At 32.3% G+C, this 20177-nt stretch overlaps 2 protein-coding genes across 2 annotated transcripts; both read left to right on the top strand.

Annotated features, from left to right (window-relative positions):
• Nucleotides 1–515: 515 nt before the first annotated feature.
• LOC142633109 (polygalacturonase-like) lies at nucleotides 516–3082 on the top strand. Its single transcript, XM_075807381.1, has 4 exons — nucleotides 516–971; nucleotides 1915–2204; nucleotides 2325–2553; nucleotides 2864–3082. The coding sequence occupies exons 1-4, from the start codon at nucleotides 534–536 to the stop codon at nucleotides 3080–3082; spliced, it is 1176 nt and encodes a 391-aa protein (XP_075663496.1). The 5' UTR covers nucleotides 516–533.
• An 8681-nt stretch (nucleotides 3083–11763) lies between these two features.
• On the top strand, nucleotides 11764–14096 carry LOC142630603 (FT-interacting protein 3-like). The gene has a single exon (XM_075804623.1). The coding sequence runs from the start codon at nucleotides 11764–11766 to the stop codon at nucleotides 14077–14079; it is 2316 nt and encodes a 771-aa protein (XP_075660738.1). The 3' UTR covers nucleotides 14080–14096.
• The last annotated feature ends 6081 nt before the right edge of the window (nucleotides 14097–20177 follow it).

Raw genomic sequence — 20177 nt, forward strand, 5'->3', positions numbered from 1 at the left:
GAAAATATATTTCTATCCTATGAGAAAAAAGCCATGTAATTGAATTTTAAGAAAGAAATTTAAAGAACATCACCTAAGTATTATATTTAAGCTTTGTCATAATATTATACAAGTGCATCCAAGAGGATGTATTGGTTATACACTAGTTAGAATTGATAACGATAGTTTGTCAATTTTCAAGTCATTGGATGCTAGCTATTAAAATAATTAGTAGCATTCAAATTCAATCCTTAAATTCAAGCCATGTATCAGTATGTGTAAAGGTATTTTGGTAAAGAAGAGATTAAAAAAGATTAAACGTAAAACAACAATATTTAAGTTCGGCGCAGCTTTGCGTAATTGTTTGATATTATATGCTAAAAAAGTAAGAAACTAAATATGCATTCAAATCCCTATTAATACCCTCTCAAACCGTTTCAACTTCCTCACCTCCACAACTTTCAACTCCTAAACTCCCTCCTAACTCAGTTCTTCTCTCTTTTACATACAAAAAGTCACAAACAGACATTATTTTCTCGCCCAAATCAACCAAAATGGCATACCCCAAAAGCTCTCTTGTCCTTGCACTTCTCTCTATGTTCAGTTCCTTAGTGTTAGCTTCTTCTGTGACATACGATGTGGTGAGTTTGGGAGCAATAGCAGATGGAAAAACTGACTCAACTCAGGCTTTTGTTAGTGCATGGACAAAAGCTTGTGCCTCAGTAAGTTCTGCCATGATTTATGTGCCAGCAGGGAGGTTCTATCTCGGGCAAGTGGTTTTCAGTGGACCATGTAAGAACAATGCTATCACTGTGCGCATAGCTGGGACACTTGTGGCCCCATCAGACTATACGGTCCTTGGAAATATAGGAACCTGGCTTTTGTTTGAGCAAGTTAATGGGGTTACCATATCTGGTGGAATTCTTGATGGCCAAGGCACTGGTTTATGGGCTTGCAAAGCCTCTGGCAATGGTTGTCCTTCTGGAGCCACGGTATGTGAAAATGACTAATTAAGTTGCCTTTTATCTTTAGAGTATAACAATGCCGCCTTCTTTATTTATTTTTTATAGTTCATTTTTTATATATATGATTTTTTAAGAGCTTATTTATTTATTTTATTTTTATGTACAATATACTTTAACGGACTTTCAACAAATATCCTTTCTCAAAAAAATTAATATTGCACACTAATAGTTTCAATTGGTTAAAAAGAGTTGAAAGTTTTTGTGAAAGAAAAAAAGTGTTTATAATGAGCATTACTATTGGTTTAGCTTAGATTAGTAGATAAAGCAAAAGAAAAGAACATTTTGAAATGTTAATCACCATTTGGGATGAATTCGTCCATTATGGTTGTCTTAATTCTTCCATTTTATTCAATTAAAAAAAATAACTCCATTTTCTAGGTAGTTAAACTGGGAGTGGGTGTGGGATTTGATTTAATTTATTGGTGGAAACTGGAAACTGGAAACTGATGTGCTTTTCAATCTGATTTTCAGTTTAAACTTTAAACTGCTATTTTGCTCTTCTGGGTTTGGGACGAGATTTTTGTCAAATTAAAATAACTTCCTCTTACTGCCATCACAAGCCGACTTCTAAGGAAATCGTATCGACTATGGAGTATGGAATAATCCCATGTTCTGGATTGTAGAATATTTCAGTTTTGTGCATCCATATAATCTAGCCCTTTAATGCCAATCTGACTAATGTTTAATTAAATCTCGAGCCTTGTGATGATCAAATAAAAACTGATGAGAATGTCAAAGGTCAAACAACTTGCTTAGGCTTTTGTTGCTTAGATTGATGGATTTTCACTCTAAGGTCCACATATTTAATTGAATAGCCACATATAGTCATATTCATCATTAATTTAGAGAAACACTCCATATATATTTTAACAATAATAACTGGAAGATTTTCTTGTGTGTATGCAAGCAGACACTGGAATTTTCCAACTCAAACAACATTGTGGTCAATGCATTAACCTCCTTAAATAGCCAATTGTACCACATTGTCGTAAATGGCTGCCAAAACGTGCAAATGCAAGGTGTCAAGGTCATTGCGCCCGGCAATAGCCCAAACACTGATGGCATTCATGTTCAATTATCTTCAAGTGTCACAATTCTCAACTCTAAGATTGGGTCCGGTGATGATTGCATCTCAATTGGCCCTGGTACCACTAACTTGTGGATTGAGAATGTTGCATGTGGACCTGGGCATGGAATTAGGTAAATAACTTTTTAAACTTTTTTTTTTTAATCTTTATTCAAATGTTTCATGATTGGAACAACCATATATATTATATTTTGATGCTACATTGGTCTCATTGGTTCAATTAATTGGTGCAGCATTGGGAGTTTAGGCAAGGACCAACAAGAGGCTGGTGTACAAAACGTAACAGTCACAACAGTTACATTTACCAGTACTCAGAATGGGGCGAGGATTAAATCATGGGGAAGGCCTAGCAATGGGTTTGCTAAGAACATTCTTTTTCAACATGTCACTATGAAAGATGTCCAAAATCCAATTGTAATTGACCAAAATTACTGTCCCAGCAACCAAGGTTGCCCTGGTCAGGTAAGATAATTTTGAAGCATATTTTACATGCAAATGTTTTTTTAACCATGATTTGGTTACTTCTAAAAAGGCCTTAACATGTGCAAATAAATCACACAATATAGTTGGATCCATTATCATCGCAAACTCAAATCTTACTTTGCATTAGTTTCAAACCCAAATTGTACCCCCAAAACATTTTCAATGTTTTGACTTCATAATCTGTTCAATATTTTTCTTTTATTTTTTCTTTTTTTAGTCGGAGCTTGCATACCATGATACCAATATCAAATGGAAAATTGACGTATAGTTTTTTTTTTTTTTTAAACAGGTTTCTGGTGTTCAAATTAGTGATGTGACATACCAAGACATCCATGGAACATCAGCTACAGAGGTTGCTTTGAAATTTGATTGTAGTTCGGGATATCCATGCTCCGGAATAAAATTAGAGAATGTAAAACTCACTTACAATAACCAAGTGGCCCAAGCTTCATGTGTCAATGCTGCCGGGACATCTGCTGGTTTTGTCCAACCCACGGGTTGCCTGTAGAGGGGAAAAAATGATTCAAAATCCATATCTACGAAGGATTGAAAAGGAATCCTCATTCTTGTCCTTTCATCCTTGGGGAAAAAATTTATACTTCTTTTTAGCTTCATAGTATGATTGTTAGTGTGATACCTCATTGAGTGACAAGTTAATTGCTTGAGCCGGTGGCAGTGCTAGTCCATTGGGCTTTCTTGAAGCCTGCCTGACCTTGCAATCAACATATAATTTTGAAACTCATATATATGGATGTTTATGTGCGAATTGTTGTAAAACGTATGTATTATTATCATATTTTAAACAATTTGACGTTGGACCTCACTTAATCAGAACTTTTTATCATTTTATTTTGCAATGTCAAGACACATAAAGCATATTTAGTTATATCATGAAAATAATTTTAGCAAAGAAGAAAAAAAAAAGGAGAAAGAAAAGAGAATAAAACTTCAAAGACATTTTAAAATGGCTATAGTGAAGTGGTCTATTTAACGCCTAGATTGTGTCAGCCTTTGGAACTTGAATATGGATAAATGTGGTTTGCCAAAACACCGGCCCTTGGGCCAAGAAATTAAAATAAAAAAAAAACAAAATCCCAAAAATATCCATCACAAAATATGCTATCATGCACAAATATAAAAACAAACATATAATTAATTAAAAATATGAAAATATATAAGAACATAAACATAAATACACTAAAAATAAACTGATTTATGCCGGCTTTTTTTTCCAGCATTTTTTAAAACCCCCGCTATAGAAGTTACAACTTCCAAAATAGTCTCAAATAGTCAAATGTGTAAGCAAAATAAAAAATGGTAAGTTAGGATATATATATGTATATATATATCGGTTAAGGGTTTAAAAATAATTATTTTTTTATTACATTAGCTTACTTATTTGATTTTTTTATGAATTATTATACTTTATTTTATAATTCCCACTTGAAATTAACTTTATGCGTTGGGATCCGATATATATAATTGGTCAAATATGTGTTGGGCTTCGTTCAATGATGAGAAATTTGAGTCCATACTCTTTCTGTTGGGCTCATGCTTTATTTCTTTTGTAAATATTAAAATATATTCGTAGCCATCTCTTTTTTGTTTGGGCCGCTGCCTACTTGACGTATTCTAAACTTGCCTTCAGCAAGTCCAACAAGGCCAATCATTCATCAACTAACACCCAAAAAAAAATTATGCAATAGGTTCACATATAAACAGTAGCTTGGCCCAACAAACATGACTATTCTATAGAAAACATGGCCATTATAGACGTAGTCTTTTAGGGCCCGTTTGGCCAATTTCTAGCTAAGTTTACTTTGTTTTTCCTCCCTCTGCATCAATATAAACATATTTTGGAATTTACATTAATCATCTATTTGACCAGTCTTCATACTTTTTTTTTTTTTTTTTAACCTACATATTTTCATGTCTAACATGCATGCATGGTAATTTAAGCATGATTTTAATTTAGCCTTTTATTTTCTTACAATAATTAGTAGTGGAGAGAGAGATGGATTCAAATCCAGATTCTCTTCCATGAGATCAAGAACTTGATGCATGTGTATGCTTGTCAATTCTTCTAATTACCACATCATGAATAACATCACAAAGAAGGTTTAAGCTTTTGTCCACATGAAGTTCATAGTTCACCAAAGACAAAGTAGGGATAATTTGATACAATTTGTGGTTTAAGACTACAGCTTTACATGGAGTATTTTCTTAAAATTAATTTTAAATAGAAATCAAACAAAATTTATTTAATATATTACATAAAAATAAATTTTTTTTCCTTTTTAGAATTAAATTTATCTATTAAGGTTTTAAAAAAAAAATATTTATCATTAAAAATTATTTTAAGAAGATGGAGATCGGAGACGCATTGGGCTGGGGGCCCAACGCGTGGGTCTATACAATAACAAAAAAGAAAGGTGGTATCGTTACATTGTTGGGTTTGTTTTGCATATCATGTTTTTGTTTTTAATATAAATTTGAACTGCATATATTCTTCAAAAGGAGATGTACTAGAAATCGAACTGTTTGCAATTCCCAATAAATAAGTCTCTTGAGATTTTAATAAACAAGTCTCTAGCGATATTTGTAGACTAAGGCCAAATTGATGAGATCAAATGAGTGCATAGGAACCCATCAACAAAGTGTCAACAATCATGGGGAGTTATTCGCATGTAGCTGCGACAAAATTGCCTCCTTCATCACGCAACTTAACTGGTTGCATGACTTAATACACTCTGCTTCGAAGGATAAGAAAATGGAGTCAATGAGCCAGTACTCCTCCCAAATTCTCACCTTCTCCCCCATTACCAATTCACCATCTAGATTCTAGACCCTATTCGAATTATGTGATGTGCTTGAGCTATGCTTCTCTCGGGGGCGGCCCAATAAATTTGAAGGCCTAACGCGATATATTTAAATGAGGTATTTTTATTATCATTTAAATAATATTTAACTTTTTCTCTAAAAAAATAATATTTAACTAGTATTTAATATCATAATTTTTTATAACAAAAATCTACTCCTTTTATTTTGTAATTTGCTTTGTTTTTGGGGGAAAATGCTAAAGTTATAACAAATTTTACTAAAAAAAACTTTCAAACGATGTAGAAACTAATGCGATTAGTGACACTTCAAGATGATAGTAAACAAGTATTTGAATAAATAATATTAGAGATATTATAAATTTTACAACATAAGGCTTACAAAGATGTATCATTAATCACAAAAAATAATTTAAAAATGCATTTAATAGGTTATTGATGTTCACATATTATATTAATTGTCACATCAATTTGTAAAGTTTTCAAGTAAAATTAATAATATTTCTAACATTTTCCTATTTGAATTATTTTTTACGATAAGTGACACATATATTTGGAAGGGAAAATGCTAGATATACAAATTCTTTTACAAAAACTTTTACAAATTGATGATGTGGTAAATGATTATAGATAAATAAAAAAGTGATGTTATCGGTGGGTCTAGATGAGAACTAGTAAGAAGTTGCCCACAACAACAGTTTGTAAAAATATTGTAAAATAGTTTGTAACTTTAGCATTACTCTATTTGTAAGACCTATGTATTTAAAATTGTATTATCTCTAGCATTACTCAATTCTTTGGGACTTCTTAAAAGTAGAGGAAAATTATAAAAACTATTTTTTTTTCTATATCTCCAATTTTATTTTTTAAATATATCAATTTTTGACATAAAATTTGGGACCTTCCTCTAGTAGGGGCCCTAGGCGGTGGTCTAAGTGGCATAGAAGCTTCAAGGAGATAGCATGTAGGAAAGTATTTAGCCAAATACTTTCCTACATGCTATCTCCTTGAAGCCTGCTTTACTCTAAAGATAAATTTTTATTTCTTTTGAAATCATGTATGAGAGAAATATCTATATGTATGTATAATTTTTGAGAGCTCTCTGCCTCTTCCTATCAAGCATATGACACCAATAGGAAGACCATCAAAAGTACCCCTCAAATTGACTTGACACTATTAAGAAAGAAATGATGAATAAAAAAACATATGACACCATCAATATGTAGAAATAGAATATTGACCTGCAGTTAATTTATGTTGGACTACATATATTTAGCATTGAATTAAAAATAGCGAAGTAAAATTTTCTCTCATAATATATTGTACTTAGTAAAATTCAATGTCGGTTAGGGGTTTTCCAATTAATATTCCTTTATTACCACGTGCACTTCATGAGATTCGGACCAACCCAAATTACAGAAAGGCGGCACTATTCACTTCATGGTTTTTTTTCTTTCTTGCCGCAACATTAATCTAACCTTCACCTCCTATATATATAAGGAATAGTTTTTAGGGTTAACAGGTTGGACCAAGAGCAAGAGAACGTACTCCCTTCGTCTTTGTTTTTAGTCTCTCACAATTTGGCTTGCAAGTTGCAACTGCACTTATTAGAATTTGGGTAAGCTCTTCTTTCATCATCAAGTGGCAGAATTTATATAAGTTCACGGTTCATGCAAGCATATTTGGTACTTTAAGCATGATTTCAATTTTCTTTTTCTTTCTTACATTAATAAGTAGGGGAAAGAGATTCAAATTCATATTCACCTTCATGAGAACTTGACTAACTATTGTATGCTCAAGAAGCTTTAAGATTTTGTGCGCTAAGTTCACTTTTCACCAAAGTAAGGATAATTAAATACAATTTGATGTCTAAGACAATAATTTTAAGTGCAGTATTTTCTTTTATTTGAATATTAATAAATAAAATTTATTTAATGTTTTTATATAAAAATAATTTTTTCACTTTTCAAAATTAAATTTAATAATTAAGGTTTTTAAAAATATTTTGTTTATTGCTTGTAAAAAAAATTAGCAATTTTTTTTTAAGGTTCAATTGATTTTTTCTGTTATACTCTCTCTTTTTGTTTGTGTGTGTTCAAAATTTTCATATTTAGAATCTTAGTTTCTGGTAAATATTTATAATAAAAAAAATTTCTTTTTTTAAAAAAGTTGTGATTCGGACATACCCACAGAATCTATGTTTTTTTTTTTTTTTGTGGAGAATTCCAAAGAATCTATGTTAACCCACACTGAATTATATATGATTAACTGATGTTGTTGAGTTTGTTTTGCATATCAGGGTTTTAGACTAGACGTCAGACAACGTACAATTCCTTCTCTCCTTCAGGTAATACTCTTTCAATTCAAGTCTATGTTTTCAGTCTTTTGTTTTTTTGCAACCTTATAAAGAACAATTTGGCTTGCAACTGCCTATATTAGAATGAGTTCTATGGGTATTGGTAAATTTAGCATCAGGCAGTAAATTTAATTTTTTCTTTCTTTTTTTTAATTTATTTATTTTTGTATGAATTATAAGGGTAACATAGAAGTTTCTCAATAAAATGAAATAAAAAAATTATATTAGGACCCACCACAATGCAAAACTAAGGGGTGTTGTGAAAATATTTTGAGAATTTCTTGTGTTCCTAAATTTTGGTTATGTTTAGGAATTGTAAGTGCACAATTGCACCTGGACCCAAGAACAGTTTTTGGCTCAGGCCCAATGAGCCTTAAACAATAAAAATTTGTAGAGAGTGGGCTTGAAACCCAGGTTAGAAGTGAGTGAAGATTAAATGACAAACTAAAGATTGCCGTATTTGGAAACGGCAAAGTAATATAAATAGGTCTCCTCGGACGTAGGCCGAGAGCTGTTCTTATATTATCTCTCTCTCTTTGTCCTTTTTCTTTTTAGGTTACAAAAAGTCCCGTCCCCATTTCTGTTCTAGATCTCCCCTTAAATACTCTTCTTTTTAATACTTTATACACGTGTTGCCCCAACTCCTCCCTTAGCCTAGATATTTCTTTTCTTAGTGTCTTTGAACAGTAACTAGAAGTTTCCCTTCCACTGTTCAAGTGTCACCTCCCCATTAATGCGGCCAGGGTGGTAGGTGCAGGGTCTTTAATGTGGAGGTAGCAGCCTTTACTTTTGACACTTTCCCAACATCGGTGCTTCTAGGACATTCAAGGGTTCACCCCCTTTAACCACTGGTCTTGACCGTGTCATTCACTAACCTGTACCATGAAGTCCCGGGTTCTCTGGTGTTAGTCCGAGGAGAAAAACATCCTCGGCTGGATCCTCGGATCCTCGGCGCATGGGCCGACCTAAAGTACCAACAAGCCCTAAACCCAAGAGCAGGTCGGCCTTCCTTAGTAAGGCCCAACGGCCCATATCCCTATTAAGATCTTTTTACCCCCCACAGGAACAGTTTTTGTTTTCTATTTTCAATTTTTGTTTTTGAGAATATAAAGAAAAAAAAATTTCTTGTATTTTTGAAATCAAAAACTTGTTTGGTTACTTGAAATTAAAAAAATAATTTTTTAAAGAAAAAAAATAGAAAATTCTAAAATATGTTGTTATAAAGATTTGAACTCTAATGATAACTCATTAAATGAGTTAGATTCATTAAATTAAATGCGTAGTTTTATTGACTTTTGAAAATTAAAAATTAAAAACAATCTTTTGCGTGTTTACAGTTTCCTTCACAAATTGAGTTTTGATAATAGTTTTTGTTTTCTATCCGTTTTGAATTGCCGAACAAGTTTTTTAGTTTCAAAAATAGAAAATTATTTTTAAAAATAGAAAATAAGGTAAAAAAACAGTTACCAAACATACTTATCTTTTAGTTTTAGTTTCCCCTCCCTCCCAAAAAATAAAAATAAAAATGAACACGGTTCTTCTTTGCACCTCATATTCTGTCTTGGAGTCTAAACGGATTTGAATCCAATGCAATTATTGTGTTAAAAAGGTAAAAAAATTATTAAAAAAAAAGAAAAAAACACGATGTTTGATCCAAGTGTTGAAATCAAAAGTGAATTTTTTACCTTTCAATTGAAATCATTGATCTATTAAACCAATTTGAATCCAAGCTTAAACCGTCCTAATGTATTATTTATTTTTTTACCATGTCGCATTTCATGAGATTCAGACCTACCCAAACAATCTATGTTAGTCGATCCATACTGAATCATATATAATTAAGCGGTTCTGTTGGGTGTGTTTTGCAACAAATTAGCAAGTTGTCTGTTACAAACCCTTCAAAGTTGTATACTTGTATGTGAATTTAAATACTCAAAAGATAGCAAATTTAAGAAAAAAAAAAAAGTTGGCACAATTATTTATAATTTAAATATATGAATTTAGATATTCTCAAGACCTCAAATTTAAGAAAAAGGTTAGTGCCCATTTTAAATTATTTATATATGATAATTAAATTTATATTTTCTTAAATTAATAATTAATAAGTTTTACATCATACGATTATAATACTAGTCTTCACTTAATATATTCTGTGCAGAATTCTTTTGGGTTATTTTATATTCATAATTAATTAATTTTTTGTTTCATTACTATTGTAGGGATCCACATTGGCTGTGGAATATAGCTTATGTTATAGGCGGTGCTGTTGTTGAGCTTTTCCCTAGCCGCAGCCTTCAACCTTAACCTCTATATAAAAGGAAAGGTTTCAAAGCAACACAACATTCGTTTGGAAGAGCCTCAATTGGTGCTCCCTTCTCCTTCAGGTATCTTTTTTTTTTTTTTTCCCTCACAACCTTATATGCCACAATTTGTCTTGCAACTGTTTAGAATTTATGTAACTTGCATTATATTAACTCTACTTCCATCATCATCAAGTACCAGAATTCTCATGTTTTTATCACTTCAATTTTATTGGATTCTGTCTTACCAGGTCTTTTTTCTTTGTTTTATTTTCAGAATATGTCATTGATCATCTATGTTTACTCCTACGTTTACATGGTTCATGAATGCATGGTACTTTAAACATGATTTTAATTTACCCTTTTTTTTTTTCTTACAATAAGTAAGGAAGAGGAAAATCTAGATTCTTCTTCATGAGAGAACTTGAGGCTCTTCGCTACCCATTGGAAGCTTATCAATCCTTCTAATCACTTAAGTAACGTCACAAGAAGCTTTAAGCAGTTGTGCATGAAGTTATTATTCACCAAAGTAGTGAATCTTTTTAATGGTTACTCTCATTGAGTAGTTGTAGTAATTTTGATCTCCAATTGTTGAGTAATATGTTGAGATTAATGTTAAAATAAGTGGAGATAGAGATAAATTAAAAGTGACCTTAATATCTCTAATCAGAAGTTACCATATTGACAAAGCAAACCATACATGTATGATTCTTTTTTGGGGGAGGAGAGGAATCCTGTAATGAAGTTATCTATTTATTTAAAAATAAAGTGATTCCCAGGGCATCTATATATAGCAAAAATTGGTGATGAGGTTGGTTGCTTTTTCTCCTTCAATTAATGGTTTAGGACAATGCCACTTGCAATGATCAATACTAGAATTGATGTAACTTCATGGATTGGCTCTATTTTGTCGATGGATGCATTATACTTCAAGCACGATTTAATTTAGCCTTTGCATGCATATGTATCATTCTAACCTCATGAGTAACGTAGCAAGAAGCTTAAGGCTTTTGTGCATGAAATTTATTGTTCCCCAATTAGGTATAATTAATGGTAGAGTTTCAATCTTTTATTTTCACCATGTACAGTATGTCATTGCAACATGGTATTATTTTTTTCCCCCACAAGAACAAGATTTTAAAGTAGTTCAAGCTTTTACTTCTACTCAGATTTCAATATGGCATTCTTTTTCTTTTTTTTTTGGATTGATTTTCTATTAATTGTTTCTGACATAGTTGTTCTTGCATTTTTGTAGTTTGTTCCAAGCCCTTTAACCGCTATATATACTATTACTCTCGCCATCGCTACTACAGTATCATCCCTTTCATTTACATAACAACTTTAATACATAACTTTAGTTTAGTTTAGTATTCTTGTATTCTGAAGTGCTAGCTTGTATAACTTTTTTTTTTTTTTTAGTTTAACTTATTTTTAGTACTTTTTTAACTGAATACATTATTTTATTTTAAACATACAATGACAAGTAGTAGTAATTTTTAATTTTCACATTTTATTTAATTAGTGAGTGATGTGACAGTTTCTCATTAAAATAAAAAGATTCCTTTTTATTAAGTACTAGAAATAAGTCAAACTTTTTTTTTCCATATATCCAATTCAAAATTTTCTAAGGATCATATGCTTTATATTTATGTTTAGAACCACTTTTGAACACCCAGCTATTTTTGCAGATTAAGCAATGACAAAGCCAAAAGAAGATTTCTCCATTAAGGAGACCTCAGCAAACATTAGTGCCACAAAGTTTACTATAGGTCCTGCAACTGCCTATGATCTTGTCGAGCACATGAACTACTTGTTTGTAAATATTTTACAAGCTAGAAATTTGATAGGACTCGGTGGGCCTAATACTTGTGACCCTTATATTGAAGTGAAGCTCGGAAACTATAAGGCTACCACTAGATTCCTTCAAAAGAAGTCAAACCCAGAATGGTATCAAGTTTTTGCTTTTAAGAAAGAACACATTCAAACAGCTGAAGTGGAGGTTATAGTCAAGGATAGAGCTAACATAACAAATGAAATCATTGGTAAAGTTTCATTCTTGGTTAGTGATGCCCCTTTACGTGTTCCACCTGATAGTTGTTTGGCACCACAATGGTATAGATTGGAGGATAAGAACAAGAAGAAGGTTACAGCAGAGGTGATGATGTCTTTTTGGATGGGAACGCAGGTGGATGAAGCCTTTTCCGGTGCTTGGCAATCTGATTCAACAATCATCAACAATGATGGTGTTGCTTTAACACGTTCCCAGCAATATTATTCACCTAGGCTTTGGTATCTTAGAGTTAATGTGATTCAAGCTCAAGACTTGGTACTTAGAGATAAGAATATGAAAGACCCAGAAATCTTTGTGAAGGCTACACTTGGGAGTGTGGTTGTGAGGAGTAAAGTATCGCCAAAGAAGAATGTGAATCCCACATGGAATGAAGACATTATGTTTGTTGCAGCAGAACCTTTTGATGATTCTTTGGTTTTGAGTGTAGAGAATAAGTTGCATCCAAAGAAGGAGGAAAGTGTGAGTTTAGGAAGGTATGTAATGGCTTTGTCAAATGTGCAAAAGAGGATGAATAATGCACCCGCATCTAGCAAGTGGTATAATCTTGATATGCCAGAAGAATTAAAGATTGAACAAAAGCAAGTCAAGTTTGCTAGTAAGCTTAATATGAGGATATCTTTGGATGGTGGGTACCATGTTCTTGATGAGTGCACCCAATATAGCAGTGATCTTAGGCCTACTGCAAAACCATTGTGGAGACCTGTCATTGGTGTTTTGCATTTGGGAATCTTGAAAGCTACTGGGCTGCCAGAAATGAAACCAATGGAGAAACGCACAGATGCATATTGTGTGGCTAAATATGGTTCACGGTGGGTGCAAACAAGGACAATTATTAATAGTCTTGCTCCACAATGGAACGAACAATATACATGGGATGTTTATGATCCATGTACTGTCATTTCAATTGGAGTGTTTGATAATGGTCATATACAAGGAGTGGATACAGTTCGAGGGCCATGGCATCAAAGGATTGGGAAGGTAAGGATTCGCCTATCCACGCTTGAGATGAATCGTGTTTATGTACTTTCTTATCCGCTTGTTATCCTACAACCTTCTGGGTTAAAAAAGATGGGAGAAGTTCAATTGGCTGTGAGATTTTCTTGTTCATCTTTGATTAATACGATTAATATTTATTCGCAACCACTACTCCCCAAGATGCACTACTTAAGCCCATTGTCAGTATATCAGCTTGATACTTTAAGGCAACAAGCTGTTTACTTGATCTCCTTGAACTTAAGCAATTCTCAGCCACCATTAAGGAAGGAGGTCATTGGCTACATACTAGATGTTGGATCACAAACATGGAGCATACGGAAAAGCAAAGCGAATTATGACAGAGTCACAACACTCTTGACTGGTTTTCTTGCTATGATCAACTGGTTTAAGAAGATACGCAATTGGACAAATCCTGCCACTACTATCTTCATTTACATATTATTCCTACTGGTTGTTTTTTTTCCACAAGTAATATTACCTGCAATGTTTCTCTTCTTTTTCTTAACTGGGCTTTGGCGCTATAGAAAGAGACCAAGACTTCCTCCTCATGTAGATGCCAACTTGTCTCATGCTTATACAACAAATGAAGATGAACTTGATGAAGAGTTTGATCCAATACCATCTAGGAAGACAGGTGAAGTTCTTAAATGGAGATATGATCGATTGAGGATCATTGCTGCAAGGATGCAAACGGTGTTGGGTGACTTGGCAACACAAGGGGAGAGGCTGCAGTCTTTGTTGAGTTGGCGAGATCCTAGAGCTACAGCTATCTTTGTGTGTTTCTCTTTGATTGTTTGCTTGGTGACATATAAGATTCCGTTCCACTATATGATTGTTCTTACAGGTACTCATGTGCTAATGCATCCAAGACTTCGTGTCGATTTTCCTTCAGTTCCCAAAAACTTCTTGCGGAGGATGTCTGCAAAAACTGATACCATGTTTTGAGAACTCAAATATTTTTTGCTAATTTTGGGATGTTCCATTTCACTTTATTTTTAATGGATTTTGCATTGGATTAGGCACAATTTGTGGAAATATTGTTTTATTTCTTTGGTGGTTGGTGTTGTTTTTTCTTTTTATTTTTAATGGATTTTGTATTGCATTTTTAAGTTTTAGGCCGAGAGTTTGAAGGCAAAATCTTTCAGTTCTTTAGAATTGCATGTGCTTGTCTTAACCCCTCTGCTAGCCAAAGGCCTACAATGCTTGAATTAGGTAATGCAATCAGTATTTTGGGAAGAGATATGGCAACACAAATTAATTACCCTGAGACACTGAGGAAATCTGAAATTGCTACTCCTAGTACCTAGAATCAAATTGTTGAGGTAGAAATTATTGAATTGAGAAAATTATGTAACATATTTGCTGTGGTCTCCGGACGTTGTTAAAGTACGCTTGCTTTCTAAAATATATATATATATATATATATATATTGTAGAAAGGGAAATAACAAAGTTGTATTGAATCTATATATAATGGTAAATAATATATGCATCGAAGCACGAATCACTTAACTATTTGGTATTTATGCGTTTAGAATAATTGTTCAAATTTCCTAGATAATTTTTTTTTTTATTTTAAAAATCAGATGCATCTTCATATTCTAGATCTGTTGGTGGACTACTTGTGTAGCTACCATTTGTAAGGGTATGATCAACTGCTTATGGGCAATACTCAGCCATCGTTTTTAATAATAAAGAGTTACCCTATCAATTTGTATTGCATGGGCCACTGTTAAATTATTTTAGATCTGTAACCATTGACCACATGATTTGAAAAATTAACCTCGCTATACTTGATCATTGCCGCAGGAAAGGAAATGAGTTTAAAAATTCTAATTGTTAAATCATACCAAGCTTTGTACCCATGTTGAAGATCAGGTCTTATTTGATTATTTAAAAAGTATGCTGCTGCAGTAGTTAATGGAAACTAATTTTCTTGGCTGACTTTTGTGTGGTTGGTCCCAACTTAATTAATCAATGGATTAAATTAGCAAATATGATTTTGGGATCATTAAAACCGGATGACCCTACAAAATTTTCAAGAGATCTTTTTTTTTTTTTCTTAATTAGAGTTTTTTCTAATGCATCATTACCATTATTGCAACTTGCAAGGTCAGCCCTAAACTCTCTAAATAAAGGAAAAGCGTCATCTTTGTTTGAAATGGATCTATTTATGATTTAGATCAAAGCATAGTTGGTACTTGTGCTCTTAAATTCATCTTTGATTACCTAATGTAAACTAATTATTTTAATAATAACAGATATTAAATCTGGCTAAGATTATTTTTCTCATGCATTTCTCAAATAGTAGCTATGTGGATGTTTGTGTGCGAATTTTTGTAAAATGTATGGTTGCGTTTTATGTATTATTTTCATATTTTAAACAATTTGACGTTGGACCTCAATTAATCAGAAATTTTTATCCTTCCATTTTGTAATGACAAGACACATAAAGCATATTTAGCTATATCATGAGAATAATTTTATCAAGGAAGAAAAAAAAAAAAAAAGAGAATGAAAAGAAAAGAAAAAGAGAAAAAAAATTCAAAGACATTTTATAATGGCTACAGTGAAGTGGTCTATTTAACGCCTATATTGTGTCAGCCTCTGAAACCTGAACAGCTGATAAATGTGATTTGCCAAAACCTCGGCCCTTGGGCCAAGAAATTTTTTTAAAAAAAATCCCAGAAATATCCATCACAAAAATATGCTATCACGCACAAACATAAAAATATGATAATATATAAGAGCATCCACAACAGTAGAGCTAAAAAATTAACTTTTTAACTCTATCAAAAGTTACTTTATCTATTTTACCTATACATATTTATACACATGCTGCAGCAGTGGATCTATTTTAGCTTTCAACACAATAAAATAATATAAATATCACAATAAAATAATATATCTTCTACAATAAAATAATATATCCCACAACTCAAAAAACATTCACAACACCAACTACAATAAAATAATATTTTTTTTGTTTAGCTCTCATGAACAGTGCACATCTATCTATAGATGTGCACTGTTCATTAGAGCTAAAAAAAATTAGATTTAGCTCCACTGCTGGAGCATACTTTTTGGTGTTTGAAGAGCTAAAAAATATCAATATACCAATATACCACCACTGCTGTGAGTGCTCTAAGAACAAAAACATAAATACACTAAAAAAAAAAAACCTGGTTTATGCCGGCATTTTTTTTCAGCATTTTTAAAAACTCCGCTATAGAAGTTACAACTTCCAAAATAATCTCAAATAGTCAAATGTGTAAGCAAAATAAAAAATGGTAAGTTAGGACATGTATATTGGTTAATCGTTTAAAATTTATTATTTTTTATTATATTAGCTTACTTATTTGATTTATTTATGAATTATTATACTTTATTTTATAATTCCCACTTGAAGTTAACTTTATGCGTTGGGATCCAATATATATTGCAAATATGTGTTGGGCTTCACTCAATGATCAGAAATTCGAGTCCATACTCTTTTTGTTGGGCTCAGGCTTGATTTCTTTGTAACTATAAAAATATATTGGTAGCCATCTCTTTTTGTTTGGGCCGTTACTGATTTGCCGTATTCTAAACTTGACTTCAGCGAGTCCAATAAGGCTAATCATTCATCAACTAACACACACACACACACACACACACACACACACAAACACAAAAGATGCAATAGGTTCACATATAAACAGTAGCTTGGCCCAAAAAACATAACCATTTTAGATGTAGCCTTTTAGGGCCCATTTGACTTTTATTTTTTTTTTAATAAGCATTTAACCAATTTTTAGCCAATTTTACTCTGATTTTTCCTCCTTCCTCCTCAAATAAACATATCCTAGATTTTTTATTAATCATCAATGCGACCAGTCTTCATGCCTCGTTTCTTTTTTTAATTTTTTATTTACCTACATACTTTAATGTCTAACATGCATGCATGGTAATTTAAGCATGATTCTAGTTTAGCCTATTATTTTCTTACAATAATTAGTAGGGGAGAGGGAGATGGATTCAAATCCAGATTCTCTTCCATGAGATCAAGAACTTGATGCATGTATGCTTGTCAATTCTTCTAATTACCACATCACGAATAACATCACAAATAACGTTTAAGCTTTTGTGCATGAAGTTCATATTTCACCAAAGACAAAGTAGGGATAATTTGATGCAATTTGAGGTTTAATACTACAATTTTACCTGAAGCTTTTTCTTAAAATTAATTTTAAATAGGAATCAAATATAATTTATTTAATATATTACATAAAAATATAATTTTTTCCTTTTTAGAATTAAATTTATCTATTAAGGTTTTTAAAAAAAACATATTTATCATATAAAAAAATTATTTTAAGAAGATGGAGACTAGAGAGGCATTGGGCTTGGGCCCAACGTGTTGCTCTATACAATAACAAAAAAGAAAGGTGGTACTGTTACGTTTTTGTGTTTATTTTGCATATCATGTTGTTTTTTTTTTAAAAATATAAATTTGAAATGCATATATTCTTCATGTGGATCGGTGGATGCCAATTTGTCAAAAGGAGATGTGCTGGAAATCGAACTATTTACAATTTCCAATAAATAAGTCTCTTGAGATTTTAATAAACAAGTCTCTTGCGATATTTGTAGACTAAGGCCAAATTGATGAGATTGAATGAGTGCATGGGAATCCATCAACAAAGTGTTAGTAATCATGGGGAGTTATTCGCATGTAGCTGTGACAAAATTGCCTCTTTCATCATGCAACTTAACCAGTTGCATGAATTTGGGAAGAGCCAATACTCCTCCCAAATTCTCACCTTCTCCCCCATTACCAATTCACCATCTAGATTCTAGACCATATTCAGATTATGTGACATGCTTGAGCTATGCTTCTCCACGTGAATGAGGCAATTTGGCATAGTAGCTTCAAGGAGATAGCATGTAGGAAAGTAATGAGCCAAAATAAATTTCTTAATATCTCAAAAACCAATACGACAATCCTGTTTTGGTTTGCACAAATTGTTCCACCTTATCCCATGAATTTTGTTCTCCTCCTCTCTTTGATCCCACCAAAATTGGCTGATCTTAAATTTTAGTTCCTTACATAAATTTTCAAGAAGCAAGAAACAACTCATTGAATACACTAGAATTTCTTAAGCTATGACTTTTATCAATATTTCACGTATGGCTTGGGATAGAAACTTCCCCTTCTAGCCATGAATTGTTTTGCTACATGTGCTTTCATATAGTCAAAAGCTTGCTTATTCTCCCTCCCTATATAACAGGAGGTAGCCAAGATATGTTTCTAAAATTGCAACTTGTGAGTAACTGGGTCAGATTTGACTTGAGCCATAACCCACAATTTATGAATCGTTTACATGAGTTATTTGATAAGTAGATTTAAATTTGAGTTCAATTTAAAACTAAGCTTGATATGAATTGTTAGTAGTGGGGTGATTGAAGATGAGTAATTGAGCGTTTTTAGGACCATTGATCGTAATCTATCTTTAAATACTACTAAAAGCCTACAATAGTTAGGAAACTAATTACACTAAAAATAATTTTTTATTTATTTTGAAATCTTGTACAAGAGAAATAAACTATATGTACGTATAATTTTTGAGAGCTCTCTGCCTCTCCCTATCAAGCATATGACACCAATAGGGACACCATCAAAAGTACCCTTGACTTTTTTTTAGCTAAATACCCTCGATTTGACTTGACACTATTAAAAAAGAAATGATGAATAAAAAAGCATATGACACCATCAATATGTAGAAATAGAATTTTGACCTGCAGTTAATTTATGTTAGACTATATATTTAGGATTGAATTAAAAATAGCGAAGTAAAATTCTCTCTCTCATAATATATTGTACTTAGTAAAATTCAATGTCGGTTAGGAGTTTTCCAATTAATATTTCTTTTTATTTTAGAAGATTCCAATTAATTAATATTCATTTATTACCACGTGCACTTCATGAGATTCGGAACAACCCAAATTAAAGAAAGGCGGCACTATATTCACTTCATGGTTTTTTTCTTTCTTGCCGCAACATTAATTTAACCTTCACCTCCTACGTATATAAGGAATAGTTTTTAGGGTTAGGTTAACAAGTTAGACCAAGAGCAAGAGAACGTACTCCCTTCGTCTTTGTTTTTAGTCTCACACAATTTGGATTGCAACTGCACTTATTAGAATTTGGGTATGCTCTTCTTTCATCATCAAGTGGCAGAATTTATGTAAGTTCATGGTTCATGCAAGCATATTTGGTAATTTAAGCATGATTTCAATTTGTCTTTTTTCTTTCTTACATCAATAAGTAGGGGAAAGAGATTCAAATTCATATTCACCTTCATGAGAACTTGACTAACTATTGCATGCACAAGAAGCTTTAAGATTTTGTGCGCTAAGTTTACTGTTCACCAAAGTAAGGATAATATATATATATATATATAACCGAAGTATCTGAAACTCCCACAATTTTTCACATTAACACAATATTTAAAAAAAATAAAAGCAAAACTATATATAAAAAAAAAGTCATAAACCCGACACTCAAAAAAATAAAACCAAAAAAAAAAAAAATGTAGAGTGTCTTTGGTCATCCATTTTAAACATTAGTGTTCAATGTTTAAACACTGAACACTAGTGTCCAAAAACCAAAAAACGTGTTTGGTTATCCATTCTTGTTCAGGGTTGTTTGGAAAACATTGTTCAAAAAACCATTTTCAAAATGATGGTTTTGAAATTACCTCCGGCCTGATTTTAAACAACAAACACTAAACTTTGTAGGTGCGAACTGCTATAAATAAGGCTTGCCGCGCAAAGATGAAGGATGTGCATACTTTAGGGAGTAAGAGCTGCGCGAGGTTACGCGAGGAGGAGGTAACTTATATTTTTGTAAATTTTTGTTGCCTCTATGTGCTCCATATTTTTTTACATTCATCCATAATGTACCCTTAACTTGTTCTCTATGTGAGGGTAGAGGGAGAAGAGGTCAAATGGGGAGGAGCCAACTAGGGATGAGGTTTATATATTAACCCACACACATAAAGA

This window comes from Castanea sativa, chromosome 4 (assembly GCF_040712315.1).
Source record: "Castanea sativa cultivar Marrone di Chiusa Pesio chromosome 4, ASM4071231v1".
In the NCBI taxonomy this organism is placed as follows: domain Eukaryota; kingdom Viridiplantae; phylum Streptophyta; class Magnoliopsida; order Fagales; family Fagaceae; genus Castanea; species Castanea sativa.